We start from the raw sequence: 16,733 nt of genomic DNA on the forward strand, positions 1-16,733 counted from the left end.
ACGGGCACGTTTTTTTATCCAATAATGAAATAGCGCCCCCATAGATGTAAGAGGTTAAAAGTAGAAAGTTTGCAGACATCCACATCCTTATGTCTGAAACGCAGGCTTCTAGCGAGGGTAATTTTGGGGCTTCACCATGTTTCATTGAAATGTACAGCTGTGTGTGATCCGCATAGCAGTGAAAGTTAACATTGATTCCGAATGACATCACCAAGAGGTAAAATATATAGTGAAAACAATAGTGGTCCTAAAACGGAACCTTGAGGAACACTGAAATTTACAGTTGATTTGTCAGAGGACAAACCATTCACAGAGACAAACTGATATCTTTCCAACAGATAAGATCTAAACCAGACCAGAACTTGTCCGTGTAGACCAATTTGGGTTTCCAATCTCTCCAAAAGAATGTGGTGATATCAAAAGCGGCACGAGGACAGATGCAGAGCCTCGGTCTGATGCCATTAAAAGATCATTTACCACCTTCACAAGTGCAGTCTCAGTGCTATGATGGGGTCTAAAACCAGACTGAAGCATTTCGTATACATTGTTTGTCTTCAGGAAGGCAGTGAGTTGCTGCGCAACAGCCTTTTCTAAAATGTTTGAGAGGAATGGATGATTCGATATAGCCCGATAGTTTTTTATATTTTCTGGGTCAAGGTTTGGCTTTTTCAAGAGAGGCTTTATTACTGCCACTTTTAGTGAGTTTGGTACACATCCGGTGGATAGAGAGCAGTTTATTATGTTCAACATAGGAGGGCCAAGCACAGGAAGCAGCAATTTCAGTAGTTTAGGTGGAATAGGGTCCAGTATGCAGCTTGAAGGTTTAGAGGCCATGATTATTTTCATCATTGTGTCAAGCGATATAATACTAAAACACTTGAGTGTCTCCCTTGATCCTAGGTCCTGGCAGAGTTGTGCAGACTCAGGACAACTGAGCTTTGAAGGAATACGCAGATTTAAAGAGGAGTCCGTAATTTGCTTTCTAATAATCATGATCTTTTCCTCAAAGAAGTTCATGAATGTATTATTGATGAAGTGAAAGCCATCCTCACTTGGGTAATGCTGCTTTTTAGTTAGCTTTGCGACAGTATCAAAAAGACATTTCGGATTGTTCTTATTTTTCTCAATTAAGTTGGAAAAATAGGATGATCGAGCAGCAGTAAGGGCTCTTCGATACTGCATACTTTCCAAGGTAGTCGGAAGACTTCCAGTTTGGTGTGGCACCATTTCCGTTCCAATTTTCTGGAAGCTTGCTTCAGAGCTCGGGTATATTCTGTATACCAGGGAGCTAGTTTCTTATGAGAAATGTATTTAGTTTTTGGGGTGCAACTGCATCTAGGGTATTGCGCAAGGTTAAATTGAGTTCCTCAGTCAGGTGGTTAACTCATTTTTGTCCTCTGACATCCTTGGGTAGGCAGAGGGAGTCTGGAAAGGCATCAAGGAATCTTTGTTGTCTGAATTTATAGCACGACTTTTGATGCTCCTTGGTTGGGTTCTGAGCAGATTATTTGTTGCAATTAATTTTTTTTTTTTGTTGCAAACATTAATATCCACAACATTTATTCCATGGGACAAAACTAGGTCCAGAGTATGACTGTGACAGTGAGTAGGTCCAGAGACATGTTGGACAAAATCCACTGAGTCGATGATGGCTCCCGAAAGCCTTTTGGAGTGGGTCTGTGGACATTTCCATGTGAATATTAAAGTCAACAAAAATTGGAATATTATCTGCTATGACTACAAGGTCCGATAGGAATTCAGGGAACTCAATGAGGAACGCAGTATATGGCCCAGGAGGCAGGTAAACAGTAGCTATAAAAAGTGATTGAGTAGGCTGCATAGATTTCATGACGAGAAGCTCAAGACGAAAACATTATTTTTTTTGTAAATTGAAATTTGCTATCGTAAATGTTAGCAACACCTCCGTCTTTGCGGGATGCACGGGGATATGTCACTAGTGTAACCAGGAGATGAGGCCTCATTTAAAACAGTAAATTCATCATGTTTCAGTCAGGCCAGTCACATCAAGATTATGATCAGTGATTAGTTTATGGACTATAATTGCCTTTGAAGTAAGGGATCTAACATTATGTAGACCTATTTTGAGATGTGAGGTATCACGATCTCTTTCAATAATGACAGGAATGGAGGTCTTTATCCTAGTGAGATTGCTAAGGCGAACACCGCCATGTTTAGTTTTGCCCAACCCAGGTCGAGTCACAGACACGGTCTCAATGGGGATAGCTGAGCTGACTACACTGACTGTGCTAGTGGCAGACTCCACTAAGCTGGCAGGCTAGGCTGGCTAACAGCCTGCTGCCTGGCCTGCACCCTATTTCATTGTGGAGCTAGAGGAGTTAGAGCCCTGTCTATGCTGGTAGATAAGATGAGAGCACACCTCCAGCTAGGATGGAGTCCGTCACTCCTCAGCATGCCAGGCTTGGTCCTGTTTGTGGGTGAGTCCCAGAAAGAGGGCCAATTATCTACAAATCTTTTGGGAGTGGCAGAAAACAGTTTTCAACCAGCGATTGAGTTGTGAGACTCTGCTGTAGAGCTCATCACTCCCCCTAACTGGGAGGGGGGCAGAGACAATTACTCGATGCAGACACATCTTTCTAGCTGATTTACACGCTGAAGTTATGTTGCGCTTGGTGACCTCTGACTGTTTCATCCTAACATCGTTGGTGCCAATGTAGATAACAATATCTCTATACTCTCTACACTCGCCAGTTTTAGCTTTAGCCAGCACCATCTTCAGATTAGCCTTAACGTCAGTAGCCCTGCCCCCTCGTAAACCGTGTATGATCGCTGAATGATTTGTTTTAAGTCTAATACTGCGGTTAATGGAGTTGCCGATGACAGGGTTTTCAATTTGTCAGAGCTAATGGTGGGAAGCTTCGGCATCTCAGACCCCGTAACGGGAGGAGTAGAGACAAGAGAAGGCTTGGCCTCAGACTCCGACTCGCTGCTTAACCTGTTATGGCTGGAATGCCGATACCGGGATCGATATGACAACTACCAGTGAAAATAGAGGGCGACAAAATTCAAACCAAAGAAATCTCATAATTACAATTCCTAAAACATACATGTGTTTTATATAATTTTAAATCTATTTTCGTGGTTAATCCCATCAAAGTGTCCGATTTCAAATAGGCTTTTCAGCGAAAGCACTACAAACGATTATGTTAGGTCTCCACCAAACCACAATAAGCACAGCCATTTTCCAGCAAAATATAGCCTTCACAAAAACCAGAAATAAAGATAAAATTAACACTAACCTTGAATTATCTTCATCAGATGACACTCATAGGACTTCATGTTACACAATACATGCATGTTTTGTTTGATAAAGTTCGTATTTGTATAAAATAAATCGGAGTTTACATTGGCGCGTTAGATTCACTAGTTCCAAAAACATCAAGTGATTTTGCATAGCCACATCATTCAACAGAAATACTCATCATAAATGTAGATGATAATATACACATGGAATTATAGATATACCTCTCCTTAATGCAACCGCTGTGTCAGATTTTTTTTTACTTTACGGAAAAGAAATGCATACAATAATCTGAGTCGGCGCTCAATTTAAAAACACCACAGCCGCAAAGATGGCGTCAACATAAACAAGAAATTACATGATAAATATTCCCTTACTTTTGATGATCTACATCAGAAAGCACTCCAGGAATCCCAGGTCACAATAAATGTTTGTTTTGTTCGAAAATGTCCGTTATTTATGTCCAAATACCTTCTTTTGTTAGAGCGTTTGGTATACATATCCAAAAGCTAATTCCGGTCAGCGTTATATCGGACAAAAACTTCGAAAAGTGATATTACCGGTCAAAGAAACATTTCAAACTAAGTACAGAATCAATCATTAGGATGTTTTTTTAACATATAGCTTCAATAAAGTTCCAACCGGAGTATTCTTTCTTGTCTTCATGAGCAATGGAACGCAAGTGACTACCATGAGGAAAAAGTGGGATCACATAATGGCTGCTTGATGGACAGCTGATATATTCTGCTCTCATTCACTCCCACAACAACATAGAAGCCTCATTATAATTTCTATTGATGGATGACATCTAGTGGATCTCCTAGGCAGTGCAACATCATTCACATCTCAAGGGGATTTCATTGGGGACTCTGGTGAATACATACAAGCTCAGATTTCTGACTTCCTGTTTTGATTTCAACTCAGGATTTTGCCTGCCAATATGAGTTCTGTTATACTCAGACATCATTGAAACAGTTTTAGAAACTGCAGGGTGTTTCATATCCAATACTACTAATAATATGCAAATATTAACAACTATGACTGAGGAGCAGGCCGTTTGATACAGGCACCTTTTCATCCAAGCTACTCAATACTGCCCCTGCAGCCATAAAGAGTTCATGGGGAAAACCGGTTGAAAGTTTCTGTCGGCTGAATGAGCGACATTGGTTGAGCAGTCCTACAGCATTTCCCTCCAGAAACCATGAGAAAGTTGTCCGGCCGTGGGACCGTGCGGGGATTTATACTAACGTTACTATCTGTACTTACTGGTGGCACAGACGCTGTTTCATCCTTTCCTACACTGAAATTACCCTTGCCTAACGCTTGCGTCTGAAGCTGGGCTTGCAGCACAGCTATCGTTGCCGTAAAGCGATCGTTCTCCTGTATATTATGAGTACAGCGACTACAATTAGAAGGCATCATGTTTATGTTACTACTTAGCTTCGGCTGTTGGAGGTCCTGACGAACCACGTCCAGATAAAGCGTCCGGAGTGAAAAAGTTGAATGAAAAAAAGATGAGTGAGGGAAAAAACAAAAATATAAACGGTAATTAAAGAGTAAAAACCGTAAAGTTGTCAGGTAGCAAAGTAAGGTTGGCAACAAAATGCACAGCAATGTGTAAACAAGTCTGCAAGTTGACTCTGTACCGGTACCCCATGTGTACCGGTACCCCCTGCCTCGCTACTGTTATTTTACTGCTGCTCTTTCATTATTTGTTACTTTTATTTCATACTTTTTTTGTTGTATTTGTCTTAAAGCTGCATTGATGGTTAAGGTCTTGTAAGTAAGTATTTCACTGTAAGGCCTACACCTGTTGCATTCGGCGCATGTGACAAATAAAATGTCATTTGATTTCCAATAATATTTCCAATAAAAAAGCCAACATTGAATATCCCTTTGATCATGGTTAAGTTATTCATTACACTTTATATGGTGTGTCAATACACACAGTCAATACAAAGATACAGGCGTCTGTACAGCTTTTAATGGCTATGATATGAGAAAATTGAGGATGGATGAACACCACTGTAGTTGAGGGAAAAGAAGGAAGCCTGTACAGAATAAAAAAATATTCCAAAACGTGCATCCTGTTTGCATCAAGACACTAAAGTAATTATGCAAGAATGTGGCAAAGCAATTAACTTTTTTATCCTGAATAGAAAGTGTTATATTTTGGGGGCAAATCCAATGCAACACATTACTGAGTACCACTCTCCCTATTTTCAAGCATAGTAGTGGCTTCATCATGTTATGAGTATGCATGTAATCGTTACGGACTGGGATGTTTTTCAGGATAAATAATTAATGGAATAGAGCTCAGCATAAGAAAAATCCTACAGGAAAACCTGGTTCAGTCTGCTTTCCACCAGCCACTGGTAGATGAATTCACCTTTCAGCAGGACAATAACCTAAAACAGAAGACCTAGTCTACACTAGTGCTTTTCACCATGAAGACAGTGAATGGTCCTGAGTGGCTGAATTATAGTTTTGACTTAAATCTGCTTGAAAATGTATGGCAAGACCTGAAAATGGGTGTCTAGCAATGATCAACAACCAATTTCACAGAGCATAATGTTCAAATGTTGCACTATCCAGGTGTGGAAAGCTCTTAGAGACTTACCCAGAAAGTTTTGAAAGTACTTACTCAAGGGCGTGAATATTTATGTAAATTAGATGTTTAGATATGCCATGGTTGCCCTTAGTTTTAAGATGTAATCCAGAGACAGGTGTCTTATACAACAGCCTTCTGCGTGTTCTCTTGCATATTTGCATATTTGCATATTTGCAGTCAAACGGCAGAATTTTCTCCATCTCCTTAGCTATCATAATCTAATTCCACTGGTTTCAAAACTTGGTCCCCCAGAAAGTGGTGAACAACACTTTTGCAGTTCTACATGTACTACGTGATATCTTTTTTTTAACGCGTTAGAAAGGATTACCTACACAAACTGACCAGCTCATGTTATAGACAGTGCTACATGGCAACCAATCCAAATATTATATGGGCATGTCTAGCTCATCTATTATCTCAGCCAATCATGGCGAGCGGGAAGGTTCCTTTCTTTTTTCCGTAGATAAATCAACTAGGCAATTCTATTCATTTTTACAGATGGCATACAAGTTTGTTATTAACCAGTTGCGATGAGCAAACCCCTATCCGGGAGCGTAATCATAGCCTCAAATGCATTAGCATAACGCAACGGACATAAATGCCCCTAGAAACTTTTCCTATTCATGAAAATCGCAAATGAAATGAAATAAATATATTCAAACACAAGCTTAGCCTTTTGTTAACAACACTGTCATCTCAGATTTTCAAAATATGCGTTACAGCCAACGCTAGACAAGCATTTCTGTAAGTTTATCATGGCATAATGTTATGCTAGGCTCTGCTGGCAGCAGGCAACATTTTCACGAAAATAAGAAAACCAAATTAAATAATTTACCTTTGAAGAACTTTGGATGCTTTCACTCAGGAGACTCCCAGTTAGATAGCAAAATATTATTTTTGTTGGCGAAAAAGCTCCCGTTTCTTCACCATGCTTGGCTGAGAAATTGACCAAAAAATGCTGCAACTATAACGCCAAACGTTTTTAAAATTAGCTGCATAATATTGACAGAAACACGGCAAACGTTGTTTAGGATCCATCCTCAAGGTGTTTTTAACAAATATATTCGATAATATATCCATCGAGGCAGTTGGTTTCTCATAAGAAGCGATTGAAAAATGGCTACCTCAGTATTTTCACAAGGTTTTCTGCGGGAGACACCATGTGACCACATGCCATATATGGTCCCTTACAGCCATTCTTCAAGGGAAATGCCTAAAAAGACGTCACAATGCTGTAGACACCTTGGGGAAAACGTGGAAAATGTAAGCTCATTTGTAGCTCATTCACAGCCATATAAGGAGTCATTGGCATGAGGCGGTTTCAAAAAATGCGGCACTTTCTGGTTGGATTTTTCTCTGGGTTTCGCCTGTAACATCAGTTCTGTGGCACTCACAGACAATATCTTTGCAGTTTTGGAAACATCAGAGTGTCTTCCTTCCGAAGCTGTCAATTATATGCATAGTCGAGCATCTTTTCGTGACAAAATATCTTGTTTAAAACGGGAACGTTTTTCATCCAAAAATTAAAATAGCGACCCCTAAATCCAACTGGTTAATGCACATGAAAGTTCACATGTTCCAGAAGGTATTTCCTCTCCTGTAAAGTAGTGACGCGCGACACACGCCTAGTGTCCTGAAACGATTCAAATATTTAACAGTGGGTTTGTAGTACTTTTCTGCATATGCTTGTGTTTTTCAATGCCAAATCCACAACTGGCATGCTCTGCCTTGGTTCGGTGTTATGTAGCAACATTTGAAATTGTGTTTTTTACATTGGATATAAACAGACACACAGAGCTACACAATGGTATATAATATATTGTATTTGAGGAACAATGGGTAAGTAATTCTGCTTTGAAAGTTGATACACTTGTAACCTAATTTTTGAGAAAATTGCCTTTGAAGGTTTTGGTACATACTGGAGAGCTCTAGTTGAGGTTTTCCTAGTTAAATAAATAAAATACTGGAGGACTCTTCTTTGTCTACACCCATTCAGCATCTTTCACACCCTCTTAACCTCTTACATTTATGGGGGCGCAATTTCATTTTTGGATGAAAAACGTTCCCGTTTTAAACAAGATATTTTGTCACAAAAAGATGCTCGACTATGCATATAATTGATACCATTTGAAAGAAAACACTCTGACGTGTCCAGAAATACCAAGATATTCTCTGTGCGTGCCCTAGAACGTGAGCTTCAGGCAAAACCAAGATGAGATGGCATCCAGGAAATGACAAGGATTTTTGAGGCTCTGTTTTCCATTGTCTCCTTATATGGCTGTGAATGCGAGAGGAGTGAGTCAACCCTTTCTGTCGTTTCCCCAAGGTGTCTGCAGCATTGTGACGTATTTGTGGGCAGATCATTGGAAGATTGACCATAAGAGACCACATTTACCAGGTGTCCGCCCGGTGTCCTGCGCCGAAATTGGTGCGCAAAAGTCACCTGCCAGTATTTTTCCATGCGATACAGAGAGGAAAGCAAGCTTCCACGAACTGCATATCAATGAAGAGATATGTGAAAAAACACCTTGAGGATTGATTCCAAACAACATTTGCCATGTTTCGCCGATATTATGTAGTTAATCCGGAAAAAGTTTTACGTTGTAGGTGACTGAATTTTCGGTTCGTTTTGGTAGCCAGACGCAATGTAGAAAACGGAACAATTTCTCCTACACACAGACGCTTTCAGGAAAAACTGCGCATTTGGTATGTAACTGAGAGTCTCCTCATTGAAAACATCAGAAGCTCTTCAAAGGTAAATGATTTTATTTATTTGGTTATCTGGTTTTTGTGAAAATGTTGCGTGCTAAATGCTACTCAAAATGCTATGCTAGCTTTGCATACTCTTACACAAATTAGTCAATTTCTATGGTTCAAAAGCATATTTTGAAAATCTGAGATGACAGTGTTGTTAAGAAAAGGCTAAGCTTGAGAGCAGACGCATTATTTTCATTTTATTTGCGATTTTCAGAAATCGTTAACGTTGCGTTATGCTAATGAGCCTGAGGCTTTAGTCACAAACCCGGATCCGGGATGGGGAGTTTCAAGAAGTTAAGCTTTAGCGCCACCAATGTATTTAAGGGTTGATCTGAGGGTTCTGTCCTAACAACAGCATTCTAAGAAATTGGACACTTGCATAGTTTAATCTTTTGTGAAGACACGTAGCTAGCTAGCTAACCAACCAGGTTCAATGTTAGCTAGCTAACATTAGGCTATAACAAGCAAAGCAAATGGCTCTGAAATACGAATAATAAGATCATACGCGGAACGTTAGCTAGCGAGCAAGCTAGCTAATGTTAGCTAACTAACGGTATACTTGAAATGAAAATAAATTAGAAACGTGTAAATTCTGAAAGTGTAGCTAGCTATACTATCTTACCCGTGGTCTAAAATCGGAGTAGATAGCCAGAGCGAAATTACCAGCTATGTCTATCGACAGTTGTCGCAGTGACATTCTATTGAAATGGAGACTTGTGTAGTGGAGTATTTTGTTAAGGCTAGACTATCTTACCCATATAGTTCATGGTTGAACGGATGCCTAAAGATGTAATTCGGAGACAAGTGTTTTCTCCATCTCCTTTGCTATCATACTTTAATTAAACTGATTTCAAACTAGGTCCTCCAGAAAGTGGACAGCAACACTTATTTCCTTTTTTATTTTATTTCACCTTTTCACCAGGTAGGCCAGTTCAGAACAAGTTCTCATTTACAACTGCGAACTGGCCAAGATAAAGCAAAGCAGTGCAACAAAAAACAGAGTGACACATAAACAAACGTAGTCAATAACACAATAGAAGAAAAATCTATGTACAGTGTGTGCAAATGTAGAACAGTAGGGAGGTAAGGAAATAAACAGGCCATAGAGGTGAAATAATTACAATTTAGCATTAACACTGGAGTGATAGATATGCCAATGCTGTGCAAGCAAAGATACTGGGGTGCAAAAGAGTAAGAAGATAAAAAACAATATGGGGATGAGGTAGTTGGGTGTGCTATTTACAGATTGGCTGTGTACAGGTACATTGATCGCCTGCTCTGACAGCTGATGATTAAAGTCAGAGAGGAACTTGAGCAGTTCTACTAAGCAATATATATTTTTTGAAAGATGGGATTACCTACACATACTAACCATACTAACCAGCTCAAATAGACAGAAGCGTGCAATATGGCAGTCCAATCCGAATTCATCTCTTGACAAGTCCATCCCAATCATTATCACAGCCAATCATGGCTAGCAGGAAGGTTGCTGACTTTTTCAGTGGCTAAAACAACTAGACTGGTCATTTTAAAAATGTATTAGTATTTACAGATGGCATACATGTTTGTTATTAACCTCTAGCGACGAGCAATCCCGTATCCGGGAGCGTAATCATAGCCTCAAGCTCATTACCATAACGCAACGTTTCCTATTCATGAAAATCGCAAATGAAATGAAATAAATATATTCAAACAAAAGCTTAGCCTTTTGTTAACAACACTGTCATCTCAGATTTTCAAAATATGCTTTTCAACCAAAGCTACACAAGCATTTGTGTAAGAGTATTGATAGCCTAGCATAGCATTAAGCCTAGCATTCAGCAGGCATCGTTTTCACAAAAACAAGAAAAGCATTCAAATAAAATAATTTACCTTTGAAGAACTTCTGATGTTTTCAATGACGTGACTCTTAGTTAGATATCAAATGTTCATTTTTTCCAAAAAGATTATTTGTGTAGACTAAATAGCTCCGTTCACGTTTGGCTAAGAAAAAGACCGTAAAATGCAGTCACTTACAACGCCAAACTTTTTTCCAAATTAGCTCCATAATATCGACAGAAACATGGCAAATGTTGTTTAGAATCAATCCTCAAGGTGTTTTTCACATATCTATTCGATAATCTATCAGTGGTGGCAGTTGGCTTCTCATCAGAAGCAAACGGAAAAATACTGCAGCTGGAGATTACGCAATAATTGCGACGGAGGACACCAAGCGACCACCTGGTAGATGTAGTCTCTTATGGTCAATCTTCCAATGATATGCCTACAAATACGTCACAATGCTGTCGACACCTTGGGGAAGCGACAGAAAGCCTAAGCTCATTCGTGGCCCATTCACAGCCATATAAGGAGTCATTGGCATGATGCGATTTTTATCTGTTTTTTTTTCTGTAACATCAGTTCTGTGGCACTCACAGACAATATCTTTGCAGTTTTGGAAACATCAGAGTGTTTTCTTTCCAAAGCTGTCAATTATATCCATAGTCAAGCATCTTTTCGTGACAAAATATCTTGTTTTAAACGGGAACGTTTTTCATCCAAAAATTAAAATAGCGCCCCCTATATCCAAGAAGTTAAGGCACATGTTCCAGGAGGCATTTCTGCCAAAAAAACGCATTTTGCTAAAAAAAAAGATGATGTTGAAATGGCTCTCGTGTGAAGTAGTGACCCGCGACATACACCTAGTTTCCTGAAACGGGTATATTTCAGAAAAAGGCTCAGTGTTGTTATCCTCACAAAGTGGGGTATTGAAAACAGTGGTGTCAATACCTTTCTAAGATTTGTTTTATTACTTGTTAAACATATATTTCACTGAGCACTTATTGGTAGAAAATAATATAATTTTCCGCATTTTTGGAGCACACAATGTAGCTGAGTATTTGAATGATTTATTTTATGCAGGCATTTTTGCTCATATTTATCAAGGGTGTCAATTTCAGGACCTCCACTGTATGTGTATAAATATATGTCAGGTGTATATCTGCGGGGAAAGTGTGGAAGCCAAGCAGGCAGTGATAGCGGTAGCCATCAAGCTGGGTTTCAGTGCCCTGGACCGGGATTTCTCTCAGTGGCCCGGGAGCTGGAGGACTTCCCCCTACAGCTGTTCCCCCAGTGGAGGCTCCCCTGCGCATCGCCATTGGCCTCAGTGCTGCCTTCTTCTTCTACCTGCTGATCAGAGACATCATCTATGCATACGTCACCCAGAGCAAAGACATCTCCTTCAGAATCATGGTCTCACTGGCCAACAAGGTACTGGCCACAGGCCCTCTGAGTGGTTGTGTTTGTGTTTCTCTGTGTGTTACCAGCTGTTCAAGGTGTGTACGTGTGTGTGTTCTCCCCAGGTGTGTCCCATCGTGTCTCTGATCATGCTGTCTCTCTGTTACCTGCCTGGTGTCCTGGCTTCCTTCCTGCAGCTCTACAGAGGCACCAAGTACAGGTCAGTCCTTTGTGTGTATGTGAGTGTGGTTGCATACATGTATGTTTAATCAATGTTGTGTACTTACAGTTGAAGTCAGAAGTTTACATGCACTTTGGTTGGAGTCGTGAAAACTCGTTTTTCAACCACTCGGGGCAGCTCGGGACTGAGGAAGCTCAGGACAGAGAAGAAGCTCAGGACTGAGAGGAAGCTCAGGACTGAGAGGAAGCTCAGGCAGGTTGATAAATCGAGCAGATCCTGGCTGGCTGGCGGTTCCGGCAGATCCTGGCTGGCTGGCGGTTCCGGCAGCTCCTGGCTGGCTGGCGGTTCCGGCAGTTACTGGCTGGCTGGTGGTTCCGGCAGATCCTGTCTCGCTGGCGGTTCCGGCAGATCCTGGCTGAATGGCGGATCCTGGCTGACTGGCGGATCTGGAAGATCCTGGCTGACTGGTGGATCCTGGCTGACTGGCGGATCCTGGCTGAATGGCGGATCCTGGCTGACTGGCAGTTCTGGCGGATCCTGGCTGAATGGTGGATCCTGGCTGACTGGCAGATCCTGGCTGAATGGCAGATCCTGGCTGACGGGCGGTTCCGGCAGATCCTGGCTGAATGGCGGATCCTGGCTGACTGGCGGATCTGGAAGATCCTGGCTGACTGGTGGATCCTGGCTGACTGGCGGATCCTGGCTGACTGGCAGTTCTGGCAGATCCTGGCTGAATGGTGGATCCTGCCTGAATGGCGGATGCTGGCTGACTGGCGGATCCGGCAGATCCTGGCTGAATGGCGGATTCTGGCTGAATGGCGGATCCTGGCTCCCCCTCCTTAGCGTCCCTTGAGTGGCAACCCTCGCCGCTAACCTTGGCCTAGGAACCCTAACAACGGGCCACACTGGACTGAGGGGCAGCTCCGGACTGAGGGGCAACTCGGGACCGAGGAAGCTCAGGACTGAGAGGAAGCTCAGGACTGAGAAGAAGCTCAGGACTGAGAGGAAGGTCAGGACTGAGAAGAAGCTCAGGACTGAGAGGAAGCTCAGGCAGGTTGATAAATCGAGCAAATCCTGGCTGGCTGGTGGTTCCGGCAGACCCTGGCTGACTGGCGGTTCCGGCAGACCCTGGCTGACTGGCGGTTCCGGCAGACCCTGGCTGAATGGCAGATCCTGTCTGAATGGCGGATCTGGCGGCGCTGGGCAGACTGGCGGCACTGGCGGCGCTGGGCAGACTGGCGGCACTGGCAGCGCTGGGCAGACTCGCGGCACTGACGGCACTGGACAGACTGGCGGCGCTAGGCAGACTGGTGGCGCTAGGCAGACTGGCGGCGCTGGGCAGACTGGCGGCGCTGGGCAGACTGGCGGCGCTGGGCAGACTGGCGGCACTGGGCAGACTGGCGGCACTGGGCAGACTGGCGGCACTGGGCAGACTGGCGGCACTGACGGCACTGGACAGACTGGCGACGCTGCGCAGACGGGTAGCTCAGGCGGCGCTGGGCAGACGGGTAGCTCAGGCGGCGCTGGGCAGACAGGTGGCTCAGGCGGCGCTGGGCAGACTGGCGGCACTGGCGGCGCTGGGCAGACTGGTGGCACTGGCGGCGCTGGGCAGACTGGCGGCACTGACGGCGCTGGACAGACTTGCGGCGCTAGGCAGACTGGTGGCAATGGGCAGACCGGCGGCGCTGGGGAGACTGGCGGCGCTGGGCAGACTGGCGGCGCTGGGCAGACTGGTAGCACTGGGTAGACTGGCCGCGCTGGGTAGACTGGCGGCACTGACGGCGCTGGGCAGACTGGTGGCGCTGGGCAGACTGGCGGTGCTGGGCAGACTGGCGACACTGACGGCGCTGGGCAGACTGGCGGCGCTGGGCAGAGACGGGTAGCTCAGGCGGCGCTGGGCAGATTGGTAGCTCAGGCGGCGCTGGGCAGACAGGTGGTTCAGGCGGCGCTGGGCAGACTGGCGGTGCTGGCAGTGCTGGGCCGACTGGCGGCGCTGGGCAGACGGGTGGCTCAGGCGGCGCTGGGCAGACGGGTGGCTCAGGCGGCGCTGGGCAGACTGGCGGCACTGCCGGCGCTGGGCAGACTGGCGGCACTGGCGGCGCTGGGCAGACTGGCGGCACTGGCGGCGCTGGGCAGACTGACGGCGCTGGGCAGACTGGCGGCACTGACGGCGCTGGGCAGACGGGTAGCTCAGGCGGCGCTGGGCAGACAGGTGGCTCAGGCGGTGCTGGGCAGACTGGCGGCACTGGCGGCTCTGGGCAGACTGGTGGCACTGGGTAGACTGACGGCACTGGGCAGACTGGCGGCGCTGGCGGCGCTGGGCAGACTGGCGGCGCTGGTGGCGCTGGGCAGACGGGTAGCTCAGGCGGAGCTGGACAGAGAAGCTCTGGCGCCTCTGGACTGAGGGGCTCTGGCGCCTCTGGACTGATGGGCTCTGGCGCCTCTGGACTGAGGGGCGGAAACTCTGATAGCACCGGACAGGCGGGAGCACCTGTGTTGATGGAACGGAGAGACAGCCTGGTGCGGGGTGCCGGCACTGGTGGTACCGGGCTGGACACACACACCTTAGGGCGAATGCCTTGCATACTACACCAAATCAACTCCTCTCTCTCTTCACACTCCCCCAATTCTATTAACACCTCCTCGAGTGTCTCCTCATCTCCCATCCGTTCACTCTCCTCCATTCTGTCCAATAACTCCTCGACCCCCTCAGACTCAGCCCTCAGCTTCGCCGATAGCTCCGATAACATCCATGGCTCCTTACGGTTAACAGGGGAAGTTGGCTCAGGTCTGGCTCCTGCCTCTGCCACACTCTCCCTGTGCCCCCCCCCAAGAAATTTTTGGGGGTGACTCTCGGGCTTCCAGCCGCTCTGCCGTGCTAGCTCTTCATAATGTCGCCTCTCTGCTTTCGCTGCCTCCAGCTCGGCTTTGGGGCGGCAATATTCCCCTGGCTCTGCCCAGGGTTCTTTCCCGTCAAGGATCTCCTCCCAAGTCCACTTCTCCAAATAGAGCAGCCTCTCCCACTGCTGCTGCTGCTGTTGCTCCTGCTTCTGCTTCTCCTGCTGCTGCTTCTGCTGCTACCTCTGCAGCTGCTGCTGTTGCTGCTGCCTCTGTTTACCACGCCGCTTGGTCCTTGGTTGGTGGGTAATTCTGTACTGGTTTTCTTGTGGGGAAAGAGAGGTAGACCAAAATGCAGCGTGGTTAGTTTTGTGCATCTTTAATAAAGATGAAAGTACTACAATTTACAAAACAAGAACCGTGAAAAAACCAAAACAGTTCTATCTGGTGCCACAAACACAAAGACAGGAACAATTACCCACAAAACCCAACACAAAACAGGCTACCTAAATATGTTTCCCAATCAGAGACAATGACTAACACCTGCGTCTGATTGAGAACCATATCAGGCCTAACCTAGAAATGGACAAACCAGACACACAACATAGAATGCCCACCCAGCTCACGTCCTGACCAACACTAAAACAAGGAAAACACACACGAACGATGGTCAGAACGTGACACAAACTATCTCAATTTGGTTGTGGTCGAGGGATTGTGGAGGCCAGGTCATCTGAGGCAGGACTCCATCACTCTCATTCTTGGTAAAATAGCCCTTACACCGCCTGGAGGTGTGTTGGGTCATTGTCCTGCTCCTTTGCACCCCAGTATCTCTACTTGCGCATTCATCTTCTGCACATCTATCACTCCAGTGTTTAATTGCTAAATTGTAATCTTACCTCATTTGTACACATTGTATATAGATTTTTTTTCTTCCCTATTGTGTTTTTGACTGTACATTTGTTTATTCCATGTGTAACTCTGTGTTGTTGTTTGTGTTGCACTGCTTTGTTCATCTTGGCCAGGTTGCAGTTGTAAATGTATGATGTAATGTAAATGTAAATGAGAACTTGTTCTCAACTGGCCTACCTGGTTAAATAAAGTTGAAAATTTAAATCAAATAAATGATAGTCCCACTAAACCCAAACCAGATGGGATGGTGTATCGCTGCAGAATGCTGTGGTAGCCGTGTTTGTTAAGTGTGCCATGAATTCTAAATAATTCGCAGACAGTGTCACCAGCAAAACACCCCCACACTATATCACCTCCTCCTCCATGCTTTACGGTGAGAAACACACATGCGGAGATGATCCGTTCAACCACACTGCGTCTCACAAAAACACAGCGGTTAGAAACAAAAATCTCTAATTTGGGCTCAAGACCAAACAACAAATTTCCACTGGTCTATTGTCCATTGCTCGTATTTCTTGGCCCAATCAAGTCTCTTCTTATTAGTGTCCTTTAGAAGTCGTTTCTTTGCAGCAATTAAACTATGAAAGCCTGATTCATACACTCTCCTCTGAACAGTTGGTTTAGATGTGTCTGTTATTTGAACTCTGAAGCATTTATTTGGGCTGCAAATATGAGGCTAGTAACTCTAATGAATTTATCCTCTGCAGCAGAGGTAACTCTGGGTCTTCCATTCCTGTGGTGGTCCTCATGAGAGCCAGTTTCATCCTAGCGCTTGATGGTTTTTGCGACTGCACTTGAAGAAACTTTCAAAGTTCTTGGCATTTTCTGGATTAACTGACCGTCATGTCTTAAAGTAATGCTGGACTGTTGTTTGTCTTTGCTTATTTGAGCTGTTCTTTCCATAATATGGACTCAGTCTTTTACCAAAAACTGATTGG

At 44.5% G+C, this 16,733-nt stretch overlaps 1 protein-coding gene across 1 annotated transcript; it reads left to right on the top strand.

Annotated features, from left to right (window-relative positions):
- Positions 1 to 10,656: 10,656 nt before the first annotated feature.
- LOC135536896 (uncharacterized) lies at positions 10,657 to 16,727 on the top strand. Its single transcript, XM_064963119.1, has 2 exons — positions 10,657 to 11,897; positions 11,990 to 16,727. Exon 2 carries the CDS (start codon positions 13,227 to 13,229, stop codon positions 13,926 to 13,928), a length of 702 nt encoding a protein of 233 aa, XP_064819191.1. The 5' UTR covers positions 10,657 to 11,897; positions 11,990 to 13,226; the 3' UTR covers positions 13,929 to 16,727.
- The last annotated feature ends 6 nt before the right edge of the window (positions 16,728 to 16,733 follow it).

Source organism: Oncorhynchus masou, unplaced genomic scaffold (genome assembly GCF_036934945.1).
Source record: "Oncorhynchus masou masou isolate Uvic2021 unplaced genomic scaffold, UVic_Omas_1.1 unplaced_scaffold_6795, whole genome shotgun sequence".
Taxonomy (NCBI): Eukaryota; Metazoa; Chordata; class Actinopteri; order Salmoniformes; family Salmonidae; genus Oncorhynchus; species Oncorhynchus masou.